This window comes from Chlorella variabilis (genome assembly GCF_000147415.1).
Source record: "Chlorella variabilis unplaced genomic scaffold CHLNCscaffold_12, whole genome shotgun sequence".
NCBI classification, from domain to species: domain Eukaryota; kingdom Viridiplantae; phylum Chlorophyta; class Trebouxiophyceae; order Chlorellales; family Chlorellaceae; genus Chlorella; species Chlorella variabilis.
In genome coordinates, this window is record NW_005435076.1 from 138,771 (window position 1) to 160,373 (window position 21,603).

General features: G+C 62.9%; 8 protein-coding genes across 8 annotated transcripts in view; 4 read left to right on the forward strand and 4 right to left on the reverse strand.

Annotated features, from left to right (window-relative positions):
• Positions 1-259: 259 nt before the first annotated feature.
• CHLNCDRAFT_134660 (hypothetical protein) lies at positions 260-3,015 on the forward strand (the record flags this gene model as incomplete). Its single annotated transcript, XM_005846795.1, has 9 exons — positions 260-310; positions 569-676; positions 888-967; positions 1,105-1,228; positions 1,416-1,574; positions 1,688-1,882; positions 2,038-2,228; positions 2,382-2,609; positions 2,718-3,015. The coding sequence occupies 9 exons, from the start codon at positions 260-262 to the stop codon at positions 3,013-3,015; spliced, it is 1,434 nt and encodes a 477-aa protein (XP_005846857.1).
• A 3,779-nt stretch (positions 3,016-6,794) lies between these two features.
• CHLNCDRAFT_134662 (hypothetical protein) lies at positions 6,795-9,080 on the reverse strand (the record flags this gene model as incomplete). The annotated part of the gene is made up of 4 exons (XM_005846970.1): positions 6,795-8,243; positions 8,457-8,547; positions 8,709-8,759; positions 8,917-9,080. The coding sequence occupies 4 exons, from the start codon at positions 9,078-9,080 to the stop codon at positions 6,795-6,797; spliced, it is 1,755 nt and encodes a 584-aa protein (XP_005847032.1).
• A 380-nt stretch (positions 9,081-9,460) lies between these two features.
• CHLNCDRAFT_24009 (hypothetical protein) lies at positions 9,461-11,186 on the forward strand (the record flags this gene model as incomplete). The annotated part of the gene is made up of 7 exons (XM_005846796.1): positions 9,461-9,539; positions 9,673-9,998; positions 10,124-10,261; positions 10,450-10,560; positions 10,644-10,742; positions 10,828-10,917; positions 11,004-11,186. The coding sequence occupies 7 exons, from the start codon at positions 9,461-9,463 to the stop codon at positions 11,184-11,186; spliced, it is 1,026 nt and encodes a 341-aa protein (XP_005846858.1).
• A 1,169-nt stretch (positions 11,187-12,355) lies between these two features.
• Positions 12,356-13,469, forward strand: CHLNCDRAFT_134664 (hypothetical protein; the record flags this gene model as incomplete). Its single annotated transcript, XM_005846797.1, has 3 exons — positions 12,356-12,719; positions 12,865-13,159; positions 13,403-13,469. The coding sequence occupies 3 exons, from the start codon at positions 12,356-12,358 to the stop codon at positions 13,467-13,469; spliced, it is 726 nt and encodes a 241-aa protein (XP_005846859.1).
• A 355-nt stretch (positions 13,470-13,824) lies between these two features.
• On the reverse strand, positions 13,825-15,055 carry CHLNCDRAFT_23912 (hypothetical protein; the record flags this gene model as incomplete). Its single annotated transcript, XM_005846971.1, has 5 exons — positions 13,825-13,859; positions 13,992-14,088; positions 14,208-14,288; positions 14,453-14,747; positions 14,916-15,055. 5 exons carry the CDS (start codon positions 15,053-15,055, stop codon positions 13,825-13,827), a joined length of 648 nt encoding a protein of 215 aa, XP_005847033.1.
• A 2,541-nt stretch (positions 15,056-17,596) lies between these two features.
• CHLNCDRAFT_134666 (hypothetical protein) lies at positions 17,597-18,619 on the forward strand (the record flags this gene model as incomplete). Its single annotated transcript, XM_005846798.1, has 5 exons — positions 17,597-17,654; positions 17,802-18,007; positions 18,130-18,300; positions 18,418-18,480; positions 18,563-18,619. The coding sequence occupies 5 exons, from the start codon at positions 17,597-17,599 to the stop codon at positions 18,617-18,619; spliced, it is 555 nt and encodes a 184-aa protein (XP_005846860.1).
• A 322-nt stretch (positions 18,620-18,941) lies between these two features.
• On the reverse strand, positions 18,942-20,718 carry CHLNCDRAFT_134667 (hypothetical protein; the record flags this gene model as incomplete). Its single annotated transcript, XM_005846972.1, has 9 exons — positions 18,942-19,008; positions 19,135-19,312; positions 19,432-19,509; positions 19,616-19,712; positions 19,809-19,909; positions 20,026-20,106; positions 20,230-20,294; positions 20,406-20,542; positions 20,632-20,718. The coding sequence occupies 9 exons, from the start codon at positions 20,716-20,718 to the stop codon at positions 18,942-18,944; spliced, it is 891 nt and encodes a 296-aa protein (XP_005847034.1).
• A 499-nt stretch (positions 20,719-21,217) lies between these two features.
• The window catches only part of CHLNCDRAFT_134668 (hypothetical protein), a gene marked incomplete at both ends in the record, with an annotated part of 5,310 nt that continues 4,924 nt past the window's right edge, over positions 21,218-21,603 (reverse strand). The window contains one exon of the mRNA XM_005846973.1: positions 21,218-21,475. Within this exon, the coding sequence (XP_005847035.1) occupies positions 21,218-21,475 (258 nt within the window). The remainder of the gene's footprint in view (positions 21,476-21,603) is intronic.

Consider the following 21,603-nt stretch of genomic DNA (forward strand, 5'->3'; position numbering starts at 1 on the left):
TGACTTCAGAAAATGGCTCAGGCTGTCAGCAGCGGAAGGCCGGGTTTGGCGGCGCTGCAGCGCGCCCACACCTTGCAGCCGTGCGCTGCTGGCGCTGCCACTCGGTCCAGGCTGGCATCATGTGCTAGACGCAGCAGCAGCAGGCGGCAGGCAAGGTTGTTCTGTGCTGCTGTCGCTGAAGCCATTCGCCCCGAGGAAACGCTCACCCCCGCCCGTCTCGTGGCGCCAGGCCAGTCACAGGAGCAGGTGGGGGGCCTCTATGCATTGGGCAGCAGTCGGCAAGCTGGGTTTGGGAGCCCGTCAGGCGCGGGTAGGGCGGGCGGCACCCGAAGCCAGCCACTGTGCTGTCTTGCAATCTGATTACCCACCTTTTTCTACCCTGGCTGCGCTCTCGTGGGTTGCAGGTCACGGTAGTGTACAAGGTGGGAAGGTTTGGGCGCTGCAGCAGCCCAACGCTGCCCGGGCCAGCTCGGCACACACATGTTTGCCGCACGTCGTTCGTGGCCGCCCCCCCACCACCCCACCACCCCACCCCACCCCACCCCACCCACCTGTTCCACCCCTGCAGTTTGGCGGCTCCTCTGTGGCCACTGCGGAGCGCATGAAGGAGGTGGCTGACATCATCTGCTCCTTCCCGCACCACCTGCCCTGCGTTGTGCTATCCGCAATGGGCAAGGTGCGGCACAGGGCAAGGAGGCTGGCGTTTGTTGCGTGGGTTGTGTATGCATCGTGTAGCTGCCAGCCTGGCAGTGCTGGCAGCCTGTGCACCCAAGAGGGACTTATGCGCGGCTTGGGGCGCTCAAGTCCTCGGTGGGGCTCGGGTTGGGTGGGTACCGTGCACAACGCACGAGGGAGTTGCAGACGACCTTGCATCTGGCGCTATGCAGACCACCAACCTGCTGCTGCAAGCTGGCGACGAGGCACTGCGCACCCCCGCCGGAAACATTGCAAACCTGGCGCCGCTCAAGTGAGTGGGTGCTGGTTGACAAGAGGGGCCAGGGGGGCGTTGGTCGGCAGTGTGCCTGCCCAAAGCCCACATGCCACCATCACGACAGACGCATGCAAGCACGCACGTCCTTGCTCTGGTGCCTGGCTGGCCTGCAGCGCCATCAAGGATTTGCACCGCGCTGCCGCCGAGGAGCTGGGGGTGGATGCGGAGACGCGGGAGGAGGTGGAGATGCTGCTGACGCAGCTGCAGCAGCTGCTGGTGGGCATCTCCATCATGCAGGTGGGTGCCAGCAAGTGGGGGCTGTGTAGGGCCGGGTGCCAGCAGGCTGGCTGCCGTTCTGAGTGCAAGGGATGCCAGTCTAGCACAGCGCAGCGCTGCTGGGTGAAGCTTGGTGCTGCGCTGCGCTCCGACTGTCGTGCAACCTTTGCCCACTGGCCTCCCAGCACCTGCGTCCACACTCCCGCAGGACCTGACGCCCCGCGCCAAGGACTCTCTGGTCTCCTTTGGCGAGCGCCTATCCACCCGTCTCTTTGCTGCCTACCTCAACGCCCAGGGCGTGGCGGCGCGGCAGTACGATGCCTTTGACCTGGGCGTCATCACCAACGACAACTTTGTCAATGCAGAGGTGGGTCGATGCAAGCCACAGGGGTGGGTGCTGCCTCATCTGCTTGCGTCACAGTGCCTGCTCGTCTGCGCGTGCCACTTGGGCTCACCGCCTGCCACCCTTGGCCAGCGCAGGTCAACTATGAGCTGACGCTGCCGGCGGTGCGGGAGAGCCTCACGTTCAAGCCCGGACAGCGGCGCCACCTGCCCATCGTCACCGGGTTCCTGGGTCGCGGCCTGCAGACGGGCGCCATCACCACGCTGGGCCGCGGCGGCAGCGACCTCACATGCACGCTGCTGGGCGGCGCGCTGGGGCTGCCAGAGGTGCAGGTGCGTTCCAGCCGCTGCTCCCTGCCTCCTCTTCTCCTCAACCACCAACGCCGCTGCTCTCTGCCCAGCCTGCCTCCCCCACCACACACACACACACACACACACACACACACACACACACACCACCTTCCCTTGTGCCCTGTACCGCCCCGCAGGTGTGGAAGGATGTGGATGGCGTGCTGACGGCGGACCCGCGCGTGGTGGACAGCGCGCGGCCTGTGTCGGAGCTGACGTTTGAGGAGGCCACGGAGCTGGCCTTCTTTGGTGCCACAGTGTTGCACCCGCTGGCCATGCAGCCCGCGCACGAGTGCAACGTGGGGGTGCGCGTGAAGAACAGCTACAACAGGTGCGGTGCTGCAGGGCGGCGTTGGGCGACGCCACTGCAGCAAGCACGTCTGCCTGCCGGGACGCACGGCCTCGCTCAGTGAGGAATTCCCTTGGCGGCTGCCTCCACCCTTGCCCCCTGCTCCCTCCCTGCCCCCCGCAAACCTTCAAGCAGGCAGGCGCCCGGCACGCTGATCAGCGAGGTGCGCGACATGAGTACCAGCCTGATGACGAGCATCGTGATGAAGTCCAACGTGACACTGGTGGATGTGGTGTCCACGCGCATGATGGGGCAGTTTGGCTTCCTGGCGAAGGTGTTCAAGGTGTTCAGCGACAACAAGATCTCGGTGGATGTGGTGGCCACCAGCGAGGTCTCCATCTCCCTCACACTCGACCCAGCCAAGTGCGTGCTGCGGCCTGGAGGGGCGGGGCTGCTGCTGGGCAGGCGTGCATGCTGCGATGCCGCGCCATCTCTCACCCCTCTGTCCGTCCTGTGCCCGTGCTGCCGCAGGATCTGGGAGCGCGACCTGATTGCGGAGGAACTAGAGGGCCTGATGCAGGACTTTGAGGGCGTCGCCAAGGCGCACTACCGCCGTGGCATGGCCATCATCTCCCTCATCTGCAACGTGCAGCGCACCAGCCAGATCCTCGAGCGCACCTTCCGCGTGCTCAACCGCGAGAACATCCGTGTGCAGATGATGAGCCAGGGCGCCAGCAAGACCAACATCGCGCTGATTGTGGAGGACAGCGAGGCCAAGCATGCGCTCAGGGTGCTGCATGACGAGTTCTTCGGCAGCGGCAGCAGCTAGGCTTGTCTGGTGCTCTGGCTGGGGTTGCAGGCGTCGGTTCCGGACCCCCACTCGCAGCCATACCATTATTGTGGTGGGCCTCGCCAAACGAATGTCCCTGCGATTTCCCCGTGCCGCTGCCCTCCACACCTTTCCTCTGTCGCTTACCCGGTTTAGAGCGATCTGCTAGCTGCCTGCCGCTTAGACCACCCCCGTCCCTTGTCTGTAGCTGTCCCATCATGTTTGCTGCTCTTCATGCTTCCGATGCCAATGCATCCCGTGATTATTTGAACTGCCTGTTTTTCAAACCCCACTGACTTGACCGGCGCCGTTACCTAGCTCTACCTGCTGAGAACTGGCAGTCTTTTACAGGAACTTGCAGGGCCACATACACTCTGTAAACAGCAGCAACGCAAGTTCAGTCACTCTGCCTCTGCTGATCACCTGCCAGCCCCTCCTGGGTAGTAGCTGTCTTGATGGGCTGCCCTGCCGCGCTGTCATTACCGTGGCTGCTATGGTTTCCTCTGGTGCTGCCTTCTTCAGCAACAGCTTGCAGGTAGCTACGGAGGTTCTGCAGGTACAAAGGCTGCAGCACCGCCCGCGCAGGGCAGCTGCTTCAGTGAGATGCAAGCAGCAGGCAGACAGCACAGCAAGGCAACCTGGATGTGCTCCCTGGAGTACCTCCATGTGATTGTCCAGTGAAGAGCCATCCAGCAGCATTGACCATGCATCCAGCTCCTGCTGCCAGAACTCCGACAGGCGCTCTGGCGTGACGCCAGCCTCCGCAGGTGGGGAGTCCATGCTTCCGCCGCTGCCGCTGCTGCCGCCTACACTCGCAGCTGCTGCTGCAGCAACCTCCTCATTCCCTGTGGATGCGATCTCAATGCCCACGTTGGTCAGCACCTCTGTGACTGCTGTGGGCAGCAGCTCGGGAACCTGCGCCGTGGCAGACAGCATGTGTTGCATGGCATCGCAATGAGCAGCTGACAGCACGAGGAGGAAAGCCCACCTTGGCCGCCACAGTCGCCTGTAGCACACCGCCAACAGCTGGTGCCACATCTGGCAGGAAGATGCCCTCCCCTAGCTTCTCCGTGCTGTTCATCTCCACCTCCACCTGCCCATCTCTCAGATGCACGGCATGCCCCACGTGCGCGTAGCCCATCAGTCTTGGAATCGTACTCACGGTATCATTGGCATTCACCTACATTACATGGCCAGGTTGAGGGCCCACATGTACCTTCTTGATGTTGAAAATTGCATGAATCCACAAAACCGCAGGCACTGGAACACTCACAATACGCCATGTGTGGGGCAGGCGTCGGTTGTAGTCCAGTGCGAAGGCTCTGTTGCCCACCCTGGGGCTTCCAAAAGAATACACAACCAAATCAACCTCACATGGCCATCTGCAGGGATCAAGTCTGCGGCACCGTAAACACGCAGTCAAGCGCTTTTTGGATAGTCGGCCGCAACTCGCCGTCTGTGAGAGGCGTCCCAGGCACATAGCGTGGCCAGCGCGCCCCCCAGGGAATGCCCCGTCAAGTATAGCCTCCACTGGCCATCCTCCCCATGAAGCATGTCTGCCAGCAAGGAAAGGATGGCAGGCCTCACGCCATCGTAAGCCGTCAGAAACCCACTATGCACCTGCTTTGGGCAAGGGGCACACAACCAGACCACAGATTACGGCACATGTCTGTGTGCTGCCCGGCACAGCCCCGTAGCCTCTGGCTGTCTATTCTCACTCACCCATGGCTGGTCTGTGTCGGCCGTCTCAGCCCCAGCCTCCAGCTCCTGCTGCACATGGGCTAGGACCGCCGTGAGCTCCTGTGCTGTGCTGCGCACCGCGCTCATCGCCGCAGCGACAATGTGATCCGGTTCCTCTTCCTGCAGGCATGCAGAGGCTTAGCAGCAGCAACCCAAGACATTCCCAATTCAACCAAACGCGATGCCCATACAGTACCTGCCCCTCCTTTCCTTGCCGCTGCTTGGCCTGCTCAACGGCTGATAGAATCTGGCGCAAGCGGCCCGGCTCATCTGGACTCTGTGACACCTCGGCTAGCGCTGCATTTCTGGGTGCAGCCGCCACGCTTTCCGGATCCAGCGGCGCTGGCACAAGGTGAAGGTCAGTCAGAATGTCTTGCCACTTGCCCTGCTCCGTGCCACGAAAAGCCACGCATGCCATGCGCTCGACGCGGTTCCAGTACACCCATGCCTGCAGCAAGTGTGCCCAGCACGGTGTTTGGATGGCTTTGTACTTGGAACACAGTAAAAAAAGCACCAAAAGCAAGAATCACTTGAGTATTGGTCGCTGAGTCCTCCACAAATGCAATAGGCGTGAGCACATTGGGCGCGATGCCTGCCAACTCGAGCAGCTCCTGCCAGTCAGCAGCCAGCGGAATCTGCAGCACGCACACGTGCTGACACCGTTGGAGAGCTGGAGAGCTCTTGATGGGATGCCGCCACGGCCTCACCTGCCCAGGTGTACCCACCACGGATCCCCCCATCTCAAAGTTGGCGGCATCCTGTGCCAGCACATCCGAAAATGGCAGGAAGCGGCAGGTGAGGTGCACCGTTGCCCTGCCATTGCTGCTGTTGGCAGCGCTGCCTCCCCTCAGCTCCAACGCAAGCTCGTGCTGTTGCCCATCGCAGATTCCCTGCAGGTCGTGGACTGCTGATCCAAGATGCTGTTCCCCGGTGCTCCAACGCTCGCTTTCCATCACACGAACCGTCAGCCATTGCCGTTGGATGTCCCTGCATTGCGCCAGGCTGCACGTTCCTGGGGTGCAGCAGTACGACAGTTCACACATGCAGGGCAGGACGGGGCTGGTGGGCTGCGCCATGATGTGCCTGGCTTCACCTCACAAACATATTGCAGCTGGTGTCCTCCTGCGGGGTACATTCGCAGATGCTGTTCCCAACCGAAAATGTCAGCCTGCATTCCTTCAAAGCGATCCATGACGTGTCCTCTGCTGCCGGGATGTTGCTGCTGGCTTTATAGGCCAGCTGTAACAGCCCAGCCAGCTTCTCACGCAGGAAGGCTCTGCAGCAACAAAATGCACTCAAATTAGGCCCAGCCTGAATGCTGCTTTAGAGCGCCGCCGATACCTGTCAACATAGAAAATGCTTGTGCCATCTTGAAGACACTCAGGTATCCCTTTTTTGCTAAGCTCATTGTATGCTTCAAAAGAGAGAGTAGCTAGGACGACTCCGACTGTCCAGTTCAATGTGGGTTGCGGCGAGCTGGGGCTGCTTTGCTGCCCAGCGGAAGCCGCCGCGGCTGCCGGTGCGCAGCCGTGCCGCTGGCGTGCACATCTCTCCTGCTGGCTACGCGGCGGCACCCAGCAGCCGCAGTAGCCTGCCGCTGCCGCCCTGGCCCTGCCCACTGCTGGGCGTAGCATGGCCCGGGATGCCGGCACCAGGGCCATTGTGGTGGCCACCATCATCCAGGATTACGCAATGGCTGTTTCGGAGCTAATGTCTGGACCTGGAGAGAGATCCAAGGCGTTCGGGAACAGGAAACACATTCTACACACGCCAGGCTGTACAGCTTAGGTACAAGGGAGTGAGATCTGGGTGCTTGCTTGCTTGCTTGTGTGGGCTTACAGTCTGGTTTCAGCAAGAACAAGCTTGCAGCACAGACTTTGTTGTTCGAGCAAGGAGGGATGAAGCAGTAGAACAACAGGCAGGACAGGCCAACTGACAGGTCACCGAGCGTTTAGTGTGTGAGCGGGCAGACAGTACTGCATATCGTGGAGCAGGTGTGGTGCGGTAAGAGCAAAGGGGCTGGACATGAGAGTGGGGGTTCAGGGCGGGACTGCAGGCAGCGCAACGGTGGCGGTCAGCCAGCGCTGGTGACAGGCGGCAGCAAAGGCGGCGAGGCAGCACGGTTTCTGGCGGAGGAAGCGGTGGGGAGGATGGGGCTCAGCAAACAGGTCAGGAAAGTTGAGGCGCAGCGGGGCGTAAAGGGGGCAGGTGAGCAGCATGTGGGGGGCATCTTCAATGCCGTCGTGGCAGTGGGGGCAGACTCGCTGCTCTCGGGGGCGCCGCGTCCAGCGGCCGGTCTCTTCCGCGCCCCAATGCGACCCGGTGCGCAGCTGCGCCAGCGCCTCGCGGTCCTGCCGACGCCGTACTGCATCCAGGTAGGTCTCGCGCTGCCCAAACATGGCGGGCGCCAGGTTGAGGGCGCCCACCACGTTGTGCACATAGTGCTCCAGCCGGCAGGCGCCGCCCTTCGCCAGCGCCTCCTGGAGCTGCGCCAGCTGGCGGCGCTGCGCAGCTTCCCCCAGCTCGCCGAGGTCAACAGGTGCTGGCTGCTGCAGGTCCAGCTGCATGCCGACCGCTGCGAGACCGGCCGCCAGCTGGGCAGCCCAGGACTGCTGTGCCAGGGGGTGGGCGCCATCTGCGAGCTGCACGCTGGACAACAGCGCTTGCTGCAACAGGCTGCCGGGACGCTCCTCCAGCGTCTTGTTCCAGAGTTTGGCTGCCCGCCGCAGCCAGCGCTGCCACAGCGGGCGCTCGCCAGTCTCCGCAAGGAGGGCCGCATTGGGGGTGCTCTGCCGGACCCCCAGCAGGTGGCGTAGGTAGCTGAGCTGCAGCTTCTCGGCCGCGCTGCCGGCACTGCCACGATGGCAGCACGCCGCTTTGGCCGCCAGCTGCACGCCCCACACCTCAGCACCATGGGGCAGCACCGAGTCCACCATGGTGCCGAAAAGCCGCAGCTGAACGGGCGCCGCCTCGATGCCCACCTCTGCGCAGCGGGTCCGGCAGTTGTGCATAGCCAGGCGCGCCAGCTGTGCCCGGGCTGGCGCTGCTGCCCCTGCCAGGCAGGTGCTGGAGTGAAAGGCGATGCCGAGATACTTGAAGCTGGTGACTGCCGCCAGCTGCTGGCCGGCGAAGGTGAGGCCTGCTGCCTCTGCTGTCTGCTGCGCCGCGTGCTGGGTCCGCCGCCCACTGAGCAGCATGAGCTTGGTCTTGTCGATGTTGACAGTGAGGCCCCACTGCCGGCAGTACTGCTGTAGCAGGTTTAGCTGCCGCTGCAGCCCGGACGCTGAGGTGGCCAGCAGGACCATGTCGTCGGCGTACAGCAGCGGCGGCACCGCGGCGCCGCCGCTGCCGAGGAAGCTGGGGAGGTCGAGCTGCTCGCCACGCCGCGCCGCCGCCATCAGCTCCTCCTCCAGGTCGTCCAGGTGCTCAAACCCCTGCCTACGGCTGCCTGTGCCCTTCAAGTACTTGTTACATTCGGCTCCCAATGTCTCACAATTACAATTAGCAACTTGTGCATATTGCCTGTGAAATGAAAGAGTTACAAAAGCACACGCGCTAATAAACCGACATCAATGTGAAAGTGGTCACCCACAGCAACTGCATCGACACAGGGAACGCAGCAGAAGGTAGAGTCAGGTAGAGTGCAGGCCCATGTAACCCATGGCAACACACCCTCCTGCGACACGCAGCTCCACGCTCACCACAAAAAAGGATACGCTAGGCGCAAAGCCCTCAAAGGTCAGCGGGCTCTGCGAGATCTTATCGGGATCCTCCCACTCCGTCTCATCAATCCTGCAATGCAATTGCTATGAGGGAGGACATCTCGCTGGTGCGGCAGCTTTTCATCCCGCGGTGCCATGGCGACGCAGTTTGCAGCAAAGAAAGCTATTGCCCGCTGTACAGCGCAGGCGGCACATGCATCACCGCAGGGTTATTTCTGCTGCCACGCTCACCCCTGCCATTTGAGCCATGCGTTGCCGACAAAGGCATTGACACCCATGAAACTGCGGGGCAGATGGTGTGGAGGTGGCAGATGAGCAAGCCAGGCAGCAGATGAGCAAACACTCGATTCATCTTGAGGACCCACCGGCCAAGATGCAAACACCAGGTACAGGGAAGCGGCAGCGGCAGGAAGGAGCTGCATGCCACTCCCCGACTCACGAGAGGAAGACCATGAGGCCTTGCGCGCCAATGGTGCCATACAGTGCGCCCATCGCTATTGCCAGCACGACGCGCAGGAAGAAGACGCAGTCGTAAAGGTCGTGCTTGTTCCAGTTCTGCGGCGGCGGGGTCACCGCCCGCACCAAGAGCACCGCCAGCCGCATGGTGGCGTCAGGCTGCCGCTGCTGCAGGCCTCAGGCGCCCTGGATTCCGAGGGCTCTCTTGCCCCTCGTCAAACTCCGCAGGCGGCGGTGCGAGGTGATGGGCAGCAGGCAGCGCTGTGAGCTCGCCCTGCCGCTGAAACACGAGTGGGCATATCAGAGGCGCCCAGGCATCACGCTCGCAGAGGACGGCCTCGCCCTGCAGGTTGTACAGCGTCACGTACCGCAAATCCCGACAGGCTCTGCGCGATGCGAGCCAGCCGTGTGCGCTTGCCCCGCTAGAGACTGCTTGCAGCGCCCCACGGGCCTGGCGTTGCAAGCCTTTGGCCGGTCGGCTTTTGTCTCTCGGGCGCTACGCTGCCCTTGTGGGGCTTGTGGGAGCCATGGGAATCGCGGGGCTCCTGCCACAGCTGCGCAGCATCACCAAAAAGGCCCACGTCTCCAAGTACCGCGGACAAACAGGTGCCGCCAGCTGCTTTCACGCCTGGGTGCTGCCTCTATCCAAGTGCCTGCCGGCTGCCCACCTGCCCATCCTGCTCCCATTGAAACCCACCAGCACCAGCCTCCTGCTGCCCACTCTTCCCACCGCCTGCAGTGGCGGTCGATGCCTACTGCCTGCTGCACCGTGGAGCATACACCTGCTCTCGCGAGCTGGTGGAAGGCGAGCCTACCTCCCGCCACGTGGCCTACTGCATGGCCCGCATTGAGCTGCTGTTGGGGGCGGGCGTGACGCCGCTGGTGGTCTTCGACGGTGGCCGCCTGCCCAACAAGGCGGACGAGGAGCGGAGCCGTGAACGCAACCGTGAGGAGAACAAGTCACGTGCACGTCAGCTGTGGCAGCAGGGCAACAAGGCGGCGGCTATGGAATGCTACCAGAAGGCCGTGGACATCTCACCCTCCCATGCAAAGCAGTTTGTGGAGGTGGGTGCTGCGGGCTGGTGTCGGCAAGGGACATGGTTGGAAGCAATGGTGCTGATTTGCGGCCAGGCACTAGCACGTGTTGATGATGGGTATGGTCATCTCCTCCCCGTCAACCCTGTCTGCAGGCGCTGAAGCGGCGCAGTATCAAATACGTGGTGGCACCGTATGAAGCAGACGCGCAGATGGCCTACCTTGCAGTCAATGGTTATGTTGATGTGGTGCTGACTGAAGATTCGGACCTGCTATGTTATGGCTGTCCCACGGTGAGCAAGGCGCCCTGGTCCAGCTTTGTGTGTGGTGCGTGTGTGTGTTGGAGGTGGGGGGTGAGGGCAGGTCGTTAATCTTCGACTGCTTGCCCAGCAGTGGGGGTCATAGCAGCGACTGTGTACAACTACGGCGCGGGGGCGCTCCTGCCCACAAGTGGATCACAAGTGCATGCTGCATGTTGCAGGTCTTCTTCAAGATGGACAAGAATGGGGAGGGGGAGGAGGTGCAGCTGGAGGACCTTCCGCAATGCAAGGACCTGGCTTTCCAAGGCTTTGGGCACGACCTGTTTCAGGAGGTGGGTTGGGGGCGGTGCATGCGTTGGCCAACACCAGATGCCACAGATTTGATGGCGCTGCTCCAATGCTGCCGCTACCGCAGATGTGTGTGCTTGCTGGCTGCGATTTTGTGAGCTCCCTGCCAGGCATCGGCATCAAGAAGGCGCACCAGCATCTGCGTCGGACCCGCTGCTTCCTCAAGGTATGCAGACTGCCTCTTCTTGCTGTGTTTGCCTGCAGCGTGCTCTCGTGGACGCTGTCCATCGATTGCTTTGAAATCTTTGCAGGTGGTACGCTCGCTGCGCTTTGATGGAACCAAGATCCCTGAGGGTTACGAGCAACGTGTGCAGCGTGCACTGTGGACCTTCAAGCATCAGGTGAGACACACAGAGTGCTGGACCTGCGCAGACTTCTCTCAAACTGCAAGTGGGCGCCGATTTGCGCTGCTCCCATGTGCATGCAGCGGGTGTACTGTCCCCGGCGCCACGCAGTCGTGCCCCTGCATGAGATTGCGGATGGCGACTTGGCGGCAGGGGCACGGGTGCCATCAGCAATGCAGGTACATTTTGGTTTGCCCGTATTCTGCCCTGGTGGTGCCGCTCGACCTTGCTTTTGCGCAGGCGCTGCCGTGCTGTTGCACCAGTAGAGTCGCCTGCCCTGCCTGCAGCTAGCAAGCAACGAGCCTGACTTCCTGGGCCCAGCCCTGCCGGACGACATAGCGCAGGCCATCGCGATTGGTGGGTTGTGGTTGAGTGTCGCGTTGGATCGCACACAGCAAGGACAGCTGTTTGCTGAACATCCCACCTGTTTAGCGTCGTCACCGCCACCTCATGTTTCCAACTCTGTGCCCGCTGCCCTCCCTTGCAGGTGACCTGGACCCCATCACTAAGCTGCCGTTTGGCGAAGACCTGGAGCCTGCCACTGCGCCGCTGGCAGATGCAGGGGCAGGCAGCGGCAGCGATCAGTCGGCGGCAGCCGCCGCTGGCTTGCGCCAAGCACCCTTGGGGCGGCATCAGAAGAACGGGCGCAACAGCAAGAGCGGCGGGCTGAAGCCAGGACCTGCCAATGGCGGCAACACCCTGGCCAACTACAAGGGCTTCCTGTGTGGCCTGCCCACGCAAGCTGCTGCAGCAGGGTTTCGGCTGCCGCGGGCAAACAGCTGTCATGCTGGCTCACAAGACAGCAGTAAAGCAGCGCCACGCCAACAGAAGGAGCAGCAGCAAGACCAGGTGTCGCCCCCGGAGCGGGATTCCCAGCAGCGGCCGGCACCTGATTCACCGCAGGCGGTTGGGCAGCCTGCGGCAGATGCTGGCGACACGCTGGCCAGCCCCACAGAGGAGCAGTGGGCGTCGTTCCGGCGGGAGGTGTCGCGGCGGCAGCGGGGCAGCAGCCGGGCAATGGTTGCGGGAGCGCCTGCTGGAGGTGTGTCAGCAAAGCCTGCAGTACTCACAACGAGCAGCTTCTTTACGGCGCAGCCTGGTCTCGCAGGCGTGCACAGGCCACTTGGCGCTGCTGTGCAGGGTGGCACCCTGCTGGCGCAGCTTAAGGCAGCGCTGCAGCCAGAGCCTACCATTGATGCGCTGCTAAGCGGGTGGGCATGGCCACCAATGGCTGGCAGTCCTTGGAAGCCGGGTGGCAGACCTGTGTACCGAATGCATGCCACTGTATTGTCGTTAGTGCTGCTTAACGTAAGAGCTTGCTGACTCGCTGTTTTGGCTCCTAAATGAGTGCAGTGATGGGCCGTCACCTTCCTCTCCTCCAGCAGCTGGCAGCCAGGATGGGGCCGAGGGCAAAGGTCGGCAGCCAAGACGTCAGATGGCAGGCGGCACCAGAGCGCGCTTTGTGGTGCCTCACCGCCTGCACCAGCCGGAGCAGGAGCAGCAGCAGCCTAAGACCCCGCTCGACCTGGGCCTAAGGTCCTCGCCCACCATAGACGACGTGCTGGGCAGCAGCGGTGCCAACCTGCGGGAGGATGACCAACAGCCGGTCTCTCTGGCTGGCTGCCAGCTGGTTCAGCCACAGGCTAGTGCACGGGTGTGGCTACCACAGCATGATGTGCCACCGCTGCAGCAGAAGCCGGTGGAGCTGCTGGACCTCATCTCCCCAGCTGGTCCCACTGTCCTGCAACAGCAGCAGTGGCAGCAGGAACAGCAGCGTGACGAGGGTGGCATTACCCCAGGTAGGGCCTGCTTTCCCCAGCTCCTTGCATGTTTCAGCAGAGCAACTGTGCAGTGCTGCTTTGAGCGCTGCTGATCGGGCTTGGTGCTGCGACACTGTCCATGTTTGAGCACCCACAGTCCCACCCTGTGTCCTGCTGCTGACAGGCTTCTACATAGCTGGCAGCAGCGAGGCAGGCAGTGGAGCGCGGCAGCTGACCGGCTTGCTGCGCCGGCTGCCAGCTGTCGCGCCCAGCAGCGTCAGCCCCCCTCGTGCAGCACAGCAGCAGCAGCAGCAGCTGACCTGTACGGTTGGCGGCGGCGGCAGTGCCCCTTTGCCGCCCATTTTTGACCCTGCTGGCCCGGGCGCTGTGGGCTCTGCCGACTTCGACCCAATTGCCAGCCTGAGCCATGTCGCAGCTTTCCAGGGGGAGGCCGAGGCGGCAGTGGAGCGAGCGGCAAGGTCTGCCCTGGCAGCTGCAACACACAAGACGCTGAGGCCCCTGTCGCCACCGCCACACTTGCAGGGCCGCGGTACCGCTGCTTCGTTCCCATCTCCTTCCAGCGCAGCAGACAGCGATGGCGGCAGCAGCGATGCTCAGTGGCAGCCCCCTGCTGCAAATGTGTCCAAACGAACGCTGCTGGGGCTTGCCGGGCGTGTGGCCGCTGAGAAGGAGAACCGACAAGGTTTGCTGCCTGTTGGCAGCAAGCGGCAGAAGAACAGCAGCCTGGCCACCAACCCCTTTGCTTCCTTTGTTTTTGGCAAGAGCTAATTCCTCACAACTGGCGACAAACTTTAGCATGACACACAGGTGATGCGGGGAGAAGAAAAATGAAAAGAAGAAAAATGCACGACAAAGGGCTGATGACCAGAACAGTGGGCGATCCATCATTGCACGTCGCATCAGTAGCATTTTCGGTGCAGGTGTGCAAGGATCACAACAATTAGGGCTGTACAAGGGAAGGGAAACACGCCAGTCAGGTTCATTTGTGGGGCAATAGGCCCCCTGGACAAGGCTTCAAGTGCTGGAGGAGAGCTCCTTTGCAGGCCGCCCAGCCGCATTTCTGCTGCCGGGGAATGCAAAAATCCATTGCAAGATGCGCACGCGCTGCTGTATCATGGCGGAATCACAGCGGGGGCAGTGCACGGCGGCAAGTGGGGCCTGCACAAGGGGCAGCGGCGTGGGCAGGCAGCGATGTCAGGTGCTATCACCTTAAGCTTTCTGACAGCGATGGGTGTGGCGCCTGGCTGGCGCACTGCGGCACACAGGAAGCAAGGGTGCGTGGCAGCTTACAGTCATGTTTGTAGCTCAGCCAGCGCTCCAGGCAGGAACGGTGGAAGACGTGGGTGCAGGGTGTCACGGCGCGGTCGCTCTTGTCAGACACATCCACCTGCAGCAGGGGCAGGGGTGGCAGGCGTGGGGGGGTCGGGTGCAGGACAGCGTGCACGCATCGACGACCAACACAGCAGCCCATGCTTGCTGCTGCCTGTCGCATCATCCCCAACACACCTGGGCCATGCAAATCACGCATTCCCTGCTCCCCTCGCTGGTCTCAATGTCGTTGGCGGCAGCAATACTGCCGCCGTAGGGCTTGGGCACTGGGCGGCTGTAGTCGTACCGACGAGGTAGCAGCTGCACAAGGGGTAGGGCCGAAGGAGGTGATGCGCTGATCAGTGGAGTGCTTGTTGCATGCGGCATTCACCACCCTTATTGGCAAGGCTGGCAGGTAAACTGCACATCTGTGCGGCGCCCACAGTGTTTCTCGCCTGCTTTGGGATGAAGCAGCGCGGCCCCCACCAGTGCTGTGCCAGCAGCAGCCCGCACTGCAGCCCCACGTAGGCCACCAGGCCAGCGCAGAGCGTCAGGTTGGGCTGCACTCTCAGCAGGTTGGAGGGGCAGGCGTAGACATACAGCGGCAGCGCCAGGCGCGCCACGCTCGTCCCCAGCACAAACTCGGGCTTCAGGGGCTGGCGGCAGTCGGAGCGCACGCACAGCACAATCTGGGGCCACCAGTAGGAGAAGAAGGCAAACATGAGCAGCGGCATTCGCCTGCAGGCCAGGGGGGGCGGGGGCAAGGGGCAAATGGAGCATGGCAGGGAAACCCCCAAGCGGGTGAGACTCCACGCCCCAACTGTCAGCTGAGCCTGCTGCATGCTGACTCGCTGCGGCGGCACCAGCTCAGGCAGCTCAGGCATCTAGGTTGCCGCGGCGCCGCACCTCTGCAGCTGGTACGTGAGCAGGATGCCGCCCAGCAGTGCCGCATAGAAGCGCGCATACAGCACCGACACCTCGCGCTGCGCAGTCCAGGGGTCCACGCCGCCGCGCCGCGCGCGCCACACTGACAGCAGGAACCGCATCTCGAAAATGGCAAAGACCACTGCGGGAGTGGCAAGGTATGCGCGTGTGTGCATGAGACGGGGAATGCTGCTGGCGCGCCGCCCTAGGTGCAATGCAGGCCGGACGGCAGCCCACTGGCGGGGGGGCGGGTGAGCATTCGCGCTGGCTGCGACGGCTCACCAAACTGCATGAATGCCACGGTGCCAAAGCTGTGGAACAAGCTCTCAATCATAATGCCCAGCGTGAGGTGCACCAGGCACAAGTAGGCATCCAGCACCGCCTGCAGCGGCGGCAACAACAAGATGGCCAATGGTTGCACACGCCTTCAGTGCCAACGCGGGATATAGGAGCCGCTGGCGGGGAGTGACTTGGCCAGGGCAGCTCACTGTGCCGTGGCACCCCCACAAACGGCATGCTCCGAATTACACGTGTGCGCCCCCCAGCGCCACCCGCCGCAGCGCACCTGATGCGCCAGAGTGAGCAGCGAGACGCGTGAGGCGAGGGCGGGTGTGGAGCAGGCCTCCATCTGTCGCACCAGCAGCAGCACTTGCAGGAAGCCCAGGGCTGTGATCATCAGTGTGTAGTTCACCTGTGGAAGGGGGCGCAGAGGCAGGCCAGAGGTGCGTGTGTGTGTGGAGGGGGGCCAACTGTGAGGGGTTGAGAGAGCAGCGTGCGGGCGCAGCAGGAGAGGCAAGGGAGAGGCAAAGGAGAGCTGCCCTGCATCACCCACGCCTTCCACCTCTGCACATGCACCCCGCCTCCTCCTCCCCCCGCAACTCACCGCCTTGTTGTAATACTCCTCCACGTGGGCGGTGGCCAGGCTGAGCGACAGGCGCATGCCACAGCTGCGGCTGACCAGAGTGCCGTTGAGCAGCACATCCACCTGGCTGCCCCCGCCGCCATCCCCCTCCTCCAGCGCTGCCTGACGCCGGCTGCCCCGCATCATGTGCTGCCGCAGCGCCGAGGGGCCGCCCCCGAGCCGCTCCTGGCTGCCGCCGCTGCGGTCCTGAGCCAGCCCCTGACGCGCGCCGCCTTCCCCGTGCGCCGCCGCGGGTCTCACCCTGAGGTCCAGCATGAACTCGCACACCTGCCAGGCGCGGGTCTCTTCAAAGGCGTCTGAGGGGTCTGTGGGGTCTGCCAGGTCGCCAGTCACATCCGACGCCTCTAGCTGTCCCTTGCTGGCCATGGCCGCCACGCGGCGTGCCGCCGCCCGTAGCAGCTCGTCGCGCTGAACCAGCTCCACCCGCCCCGCCTGCCGCCTGCCTCGCCGCCCGCGACCCTGCTGCTGCTGGGGGTAGGGCGCTAAAGGCATCCGAATCGGCTGCGCAGGCTCTACCACCGCCATGAGCCTGCCTGCGGCTGGCACGTGCACACCCTGCAGAGCGGGGGGCAGATGGAGGGCCACAATGAGCATGGCGGGAAAATGCAGGCTCACACAATACTAAGGCAGTTAAGCACTACCCTACACAACATATTCGGTGTACTGAAGAAAAATCCCCCACACAATGCACCCCTCCCCTGCTCCGTCGCCCACCTGCAGGCGGAACATGGTGTCCCCAGACGACACATACTGCCCATCCCGCAGCACCATCTCGCCCTCTACGTTGAACACGCCACCCTGCACCACAGCAGCACCGGCGGGCACGGCAGCGGCATCTGTTTGAATCGCTGGCAGGAGAGGTGTGGAGCGGAAGAGGCACCCCAACTTGTGCCCACTTCCTTGCAAACAACCCTCCAAGCACGCATAAGCAGGGCCAAGTCAAGGGGAGGCAGCCTCCGCAGTGTCAAGCAGTGGCTGTGGAGGCATCCGCTGGCATAAGAACGAGTGGCAACAGCTTACAGCACCCTACCTCGGGCTTGCCCAGGTTGCGCAGCTTGAGCACTGCGATGCCGCTGCTCTGCAGCAGCAGCCCCAACTCTGACAGCTCCTCCGGCCATGCCAGCTTCTGCCAGTCGCCCTTGTGCGTGGCGGTGATGTTCACTGGCTCGGGACGCCTGCGTGGCCCAGCGCGGCTGTGGCTGGCCAGCGCGCGGTGTGGCCCACCGCCGTCGACGGCATACTGGGCGGCCACAAACCTGCCACCATGGGCTGCCGCCGCATGCTCGGCTGCCCCTGATGCGTTGGACCAGGTGTATAGCCCCAGGAACAACAGCAGCAGCAGCCCCAGGGGCCTCCCATGTCCTGCTGGCATGTGGTGTTCCCCCTTCGGCGTTCAGGTCTCAGACATGCTGGCCTCTTTGCAACGCGCAGCTGCTGCTGGAGGGTCCAGGGTCAGGTGGGAGGGTGGTGAGTGCCCCAGCGGGCGGGAAGGAGGTGGGGGAGAGGGGCAGGGGAAAGGTGTGCTTGTTCGACCTGCTCCGATACCGCCCTAGATGGATGCCACGCACGGGGCGCACGTTTGGATCATCAATGGGGCCCAGAAAATGGGGTCTGCCACGCGGGCCCACGCCGGTCCACGTGAGACTCCCCCCTGTTCTCTCAGCGATCTGAACATTTGCAATGCACCACGGCCCTATCTGCAGGCGAAAGCAAAAGAAACGCTCTCCCAGCAGCAAGAAACATGGCGGCAGACGGCCCCTCCGTGCAGCCATTGCATGTTGAGTATGACCCCGTCACGGGTGAGAATTGCTGATGGCGACCCGGCGGCCCAGCGCCGCCGCGCAGCCTGGCCGGCTTCATCGCTGGTGACGAACAGGCGGGGCTGCGGTTGCCGCCACAGTGTGGCCCACTGCACGAGCGTGATGGGGCTGGCCTCGCCTCTGCAGGCGTGCCCTCCGAGTTCAACGACTTCCTGCCCAAGGACTGTGACGAGTACAAGCGGTGGAAGGCTTCCCAGGAGGCCGGCGTGTCGGGGGCAATGGCAGGGCTGACAGTGGCGAGCGGCGAGGGCGGTGCGGCGGTGGGAGCAGCAGCAGCAGCGCCGGCACAAGAGAAGAAGCAGAGCAGTAAGAAGAAGAAATCCAAGCCAGAGGTCGGTGACATGATGTGGCAGCAGCGGTCAGGTGGAGCGGAGGCCGGTGCTAAACCACCCTGCTGTGTAGTGGGTTGCCTGCGTGACAGGCGCGCCGCTGGCGATACCCACACGCCGTGCAGGTCGTGCTAGAGCGCAACACGCGCAACAAGAAGAAGTGCATCACCACCATCAGCGGGCTGGACATGTTTGGCGTCAAGCTCGGCGAGGCCAGCAAGCTGTTTGGCAAGAAGTTTGCCAGTGGCGCGTCGGTGGTGAAGAATGCAGAGGGCAAGGAGCACATAGATGTGCAGGTGAGGGCTTGCGCGTGGCAAGGGGGAAGGGGGCCTGCACTTTTGTGAAATGTCGCCTGTGGGTGTCGCATGCGCGAGGGGGCTCACCTGTGCGCCTGCCCGCCGGCCTGCCCGCAGGGCGACTGTTTGGACCAGGCTGCAGAGCTGATCATCAAACAGTACAAGGAGGTGACAAAGCAGGTGTGTGCCGGTCCATGCCCTGCTGCCCACGCTGAAATCCACTGGTGCATCATCATCAACAAGGGCGATCCTTCATGTGCAGGACATTTATTACATCGAGAGCAAAAAAAAGGAGCGCTACTACGATGATGAAGCGTAGGGGGTTGCTCTTTCCAATGGTCTGCTGTTGGACGCGCAGGCTATATGTTGGCTCCATATTGCGGCATCAATGCAAGATGCTGAGAATAGTGTGAAGGCTTTGGGGCAGATGGCCACTTGGGGGGCCAGGTGGGCCAGGTGGGGCACCCGCATAGCATAGACAACAGGGAGGGGGGTACTGTATGTGTTTTGGGGGGTGGGGGCAACATCTTGTGAAAGGGACATCAAACTAGCTGGGCTGGCTGCAACTTCTTTGGCTATGGCATCGGTGTGTGCTGCACACTATGGGGCGCGGTGCGAGGGGCGGCCAGGGAAGCACGCTGCTAATGGCTCCGGATGTTGGCCAGGCCAGGCTCAGAGGCGACTCGGTAGACAGCGCCACAGATGTGCCTGCACACAGGGAAGCGAGTATGGGTGAGAAGGGGGAGACCAGCTCAGCTGCTGCTGCCCTTCTGCCATTGCCAAAGGCGTGCAGGTTGCACACATCGAGTTGTATCACTCTGCAGTCGCACTCACCCCTCCGCATCCATACGCGGCACAGCCTTGACTTGCTTCCAGTGGTGCGCGGGGGTGGGGCGCGCGCTGGCCACAAAGCTGAGCAGCTCGCCAGGCAGCGGGTGCTCCCCACGGATGACCCACCCGTGAGTGCCGGGCGAATGGCAAAGTGTGGCGTCGTGGCTGGCAAACAGAGTGCCTGCACGACAGGATATTGCACTCCTCACCCACCAGCCACAACATCAAAGAGCAAGCAGGCAGGATACCCAGCTCAACAGCAGCAGCGTGCCGCAACCAGCGAAGACCAGTGGGGCTCACCCGCTGGGAAGGGCGTGGCAGTGGGGTTGCAGCCATCCAGCTTCTGCGGGTCGGTGCCAAACACCAGCCGGTTGTCCTCTGCAAGCCCCGCAGGACAGCACGTCACGTCACAATGTGCAACAGTTGGGCACAACAAGATGCCTCTGCCTGGAGACAGAGGTTGCTAGGACTTGCCAGAACATACCCGTGACGCCCCAGAACAGCGGCTGCACGCCTGCAGCGTCCCGCGCCGCCCACACACGCCTGGTGACGGCGTCATACACCACAAAGGCAAAACTGCCCTGCAGGTAATCGAACGAGGCATGGGTAGATGACATGCACGGCCTTTTCCCTCTCTAAGCCAAGCACCACAGCTAGGAGGAAGCAGCGCCACCCACCTGCACTTGTGCGAGCGCCCTCAGCGCCGCTTCGCTGATGTCGTCCAGCTTGGCGAACCCGCTCTCGCCGCTGAAAGAGTCGTAAAACTTGATCAGCCAATCTGGTGACATGAAATGAATGAATAAAGCTTCAGCACAAGAGTGAGATGGCAGACAAGGGTAGGCGGACTGCCTACAGCTCCACAGATGTGGGGCTCACCCCAGAACGCTTGCCCACCTGCGTCATCCTCTACCGGCAGCGGCTCCCCCCTGACAAAGGAGTCGTGGTGCTCCTGCACCTGGTCGTGGCCCGGCCAGGCTGTGTGCAAGGGCGCGGAGAGAGAGCACCATGTCAATAATCACGGGAGGCTGACACTTTGGAATGCTGCCCATGGGTGCTGAGCTGAAGCTGCTCTCCCTCCCTGCCCTTCGGCTTGCTGACCTGCTATTTCGCCCGCAAACACAGCACACACGTTTTTTCGAATCACGGCGTGGCAGTATGGAGAGCTGCAGGCGGCAGGGGCTGGCGCAGTCATCACAGGCTGCACAATCACAGCAGCAGCCCTGCAGGTGATGCAGAGGCAACAAGAAGTGGCAGCAGCATCATGCGAGGCGCACCGCTCGAACACGCATCCCACCGCGCCATCCAGGGTCAGCTGCTCGCGGTGCCGTGCGTCGCAGCTCGCAAACACGTCCTCCATTGCGCTTTTGCAGGCGGCCTTGCGCACCTCCTGACCCTCAGCATCAAACAGGTCCTGCGGGTGACTAGTGTTTGAAAAGGATCAGACCAAGAGCGGGCAGGCGGGAGTAGGGCAAGAAGGAAGAGTGGAGAGAAAGAGTTTACCTCGTGTGGCAGCTCTCGGAACTCAAGCCCAACCGGAGGGCGGGCCAGAAGCTCCGGCGCGGTGAAGAAAAAGGTGTGCAGAGCCATCTTGGTGCTGTTTTTGGAGCGCGGTGGTGTGAAGCGACGCAAGTGGGCTGCAATTGCAGGGCAGATAGAGTTGAACGGCGGTGGCGTGGGGTACTAGCTCCGCCTCCTGCATTTGGCGGAGCCGCCGCGGCCTGCTTTTGGCGGAGACGCCGCCGCGGCGGTAGCGACGTCCCGCCACCAGCAGCCGGCCAAACCCGAAGCCGGCAGTTCGCGCAGGCTTTGTTACAAGTGCGAGCAACTTACGGCGGGGTGTTTTCGCCGGCAATAGCTGGGGTCGCAGGGTTTCCGTGTCGGAGATTGTGCGCGCGCGTGCCGGTGCTGCTCTGATTGGGCGCAAAGCAACCAAAAGGACAGACGAATGGCGATGCGGGGAGCGGGGCGCTCTCCTACAGTGATCCGAACCGAGCTGGCCACAGGGCGCACCGCTGGCGCAGGCGCCTCTTGCTCCAACAATGCGGGCAACTTGCATGCACAGTCAGGGCATCCCAACGTGTAGGGCCTAGCGCACAACGTAGTGAAGTTCAGGTGGCAGGAGGGCACGTTGCGCTAGCTGCGCAGCACGCCGGTTGCGCCGGCACAGCTCCGACAGCTCATCCACCCCTTGCTGCACAAGCCGCTCGTTGTTCACTGTCATGCCATCGGCCACCACCTTCTGGCAGGCGCCCATGAAGCGCTGCTTGTCGCCCGAGGTGGCCGCGTCGTCGGGGATGGCAGCCAGCGCCTCGCCCACCCACTGCAGCCCGTTCTGGTTGGTCACCTGCGGCCAGACAGCCAGATGCGGGGCAAGAAAGGCGGGCAGGGCATCGGCATGCAGGTAAACCACATCAGCCATGCGCTGCCTGCCCACCCGCCGGGCGCCCTCATGCCTGCAGCCCCCCCCCCCCC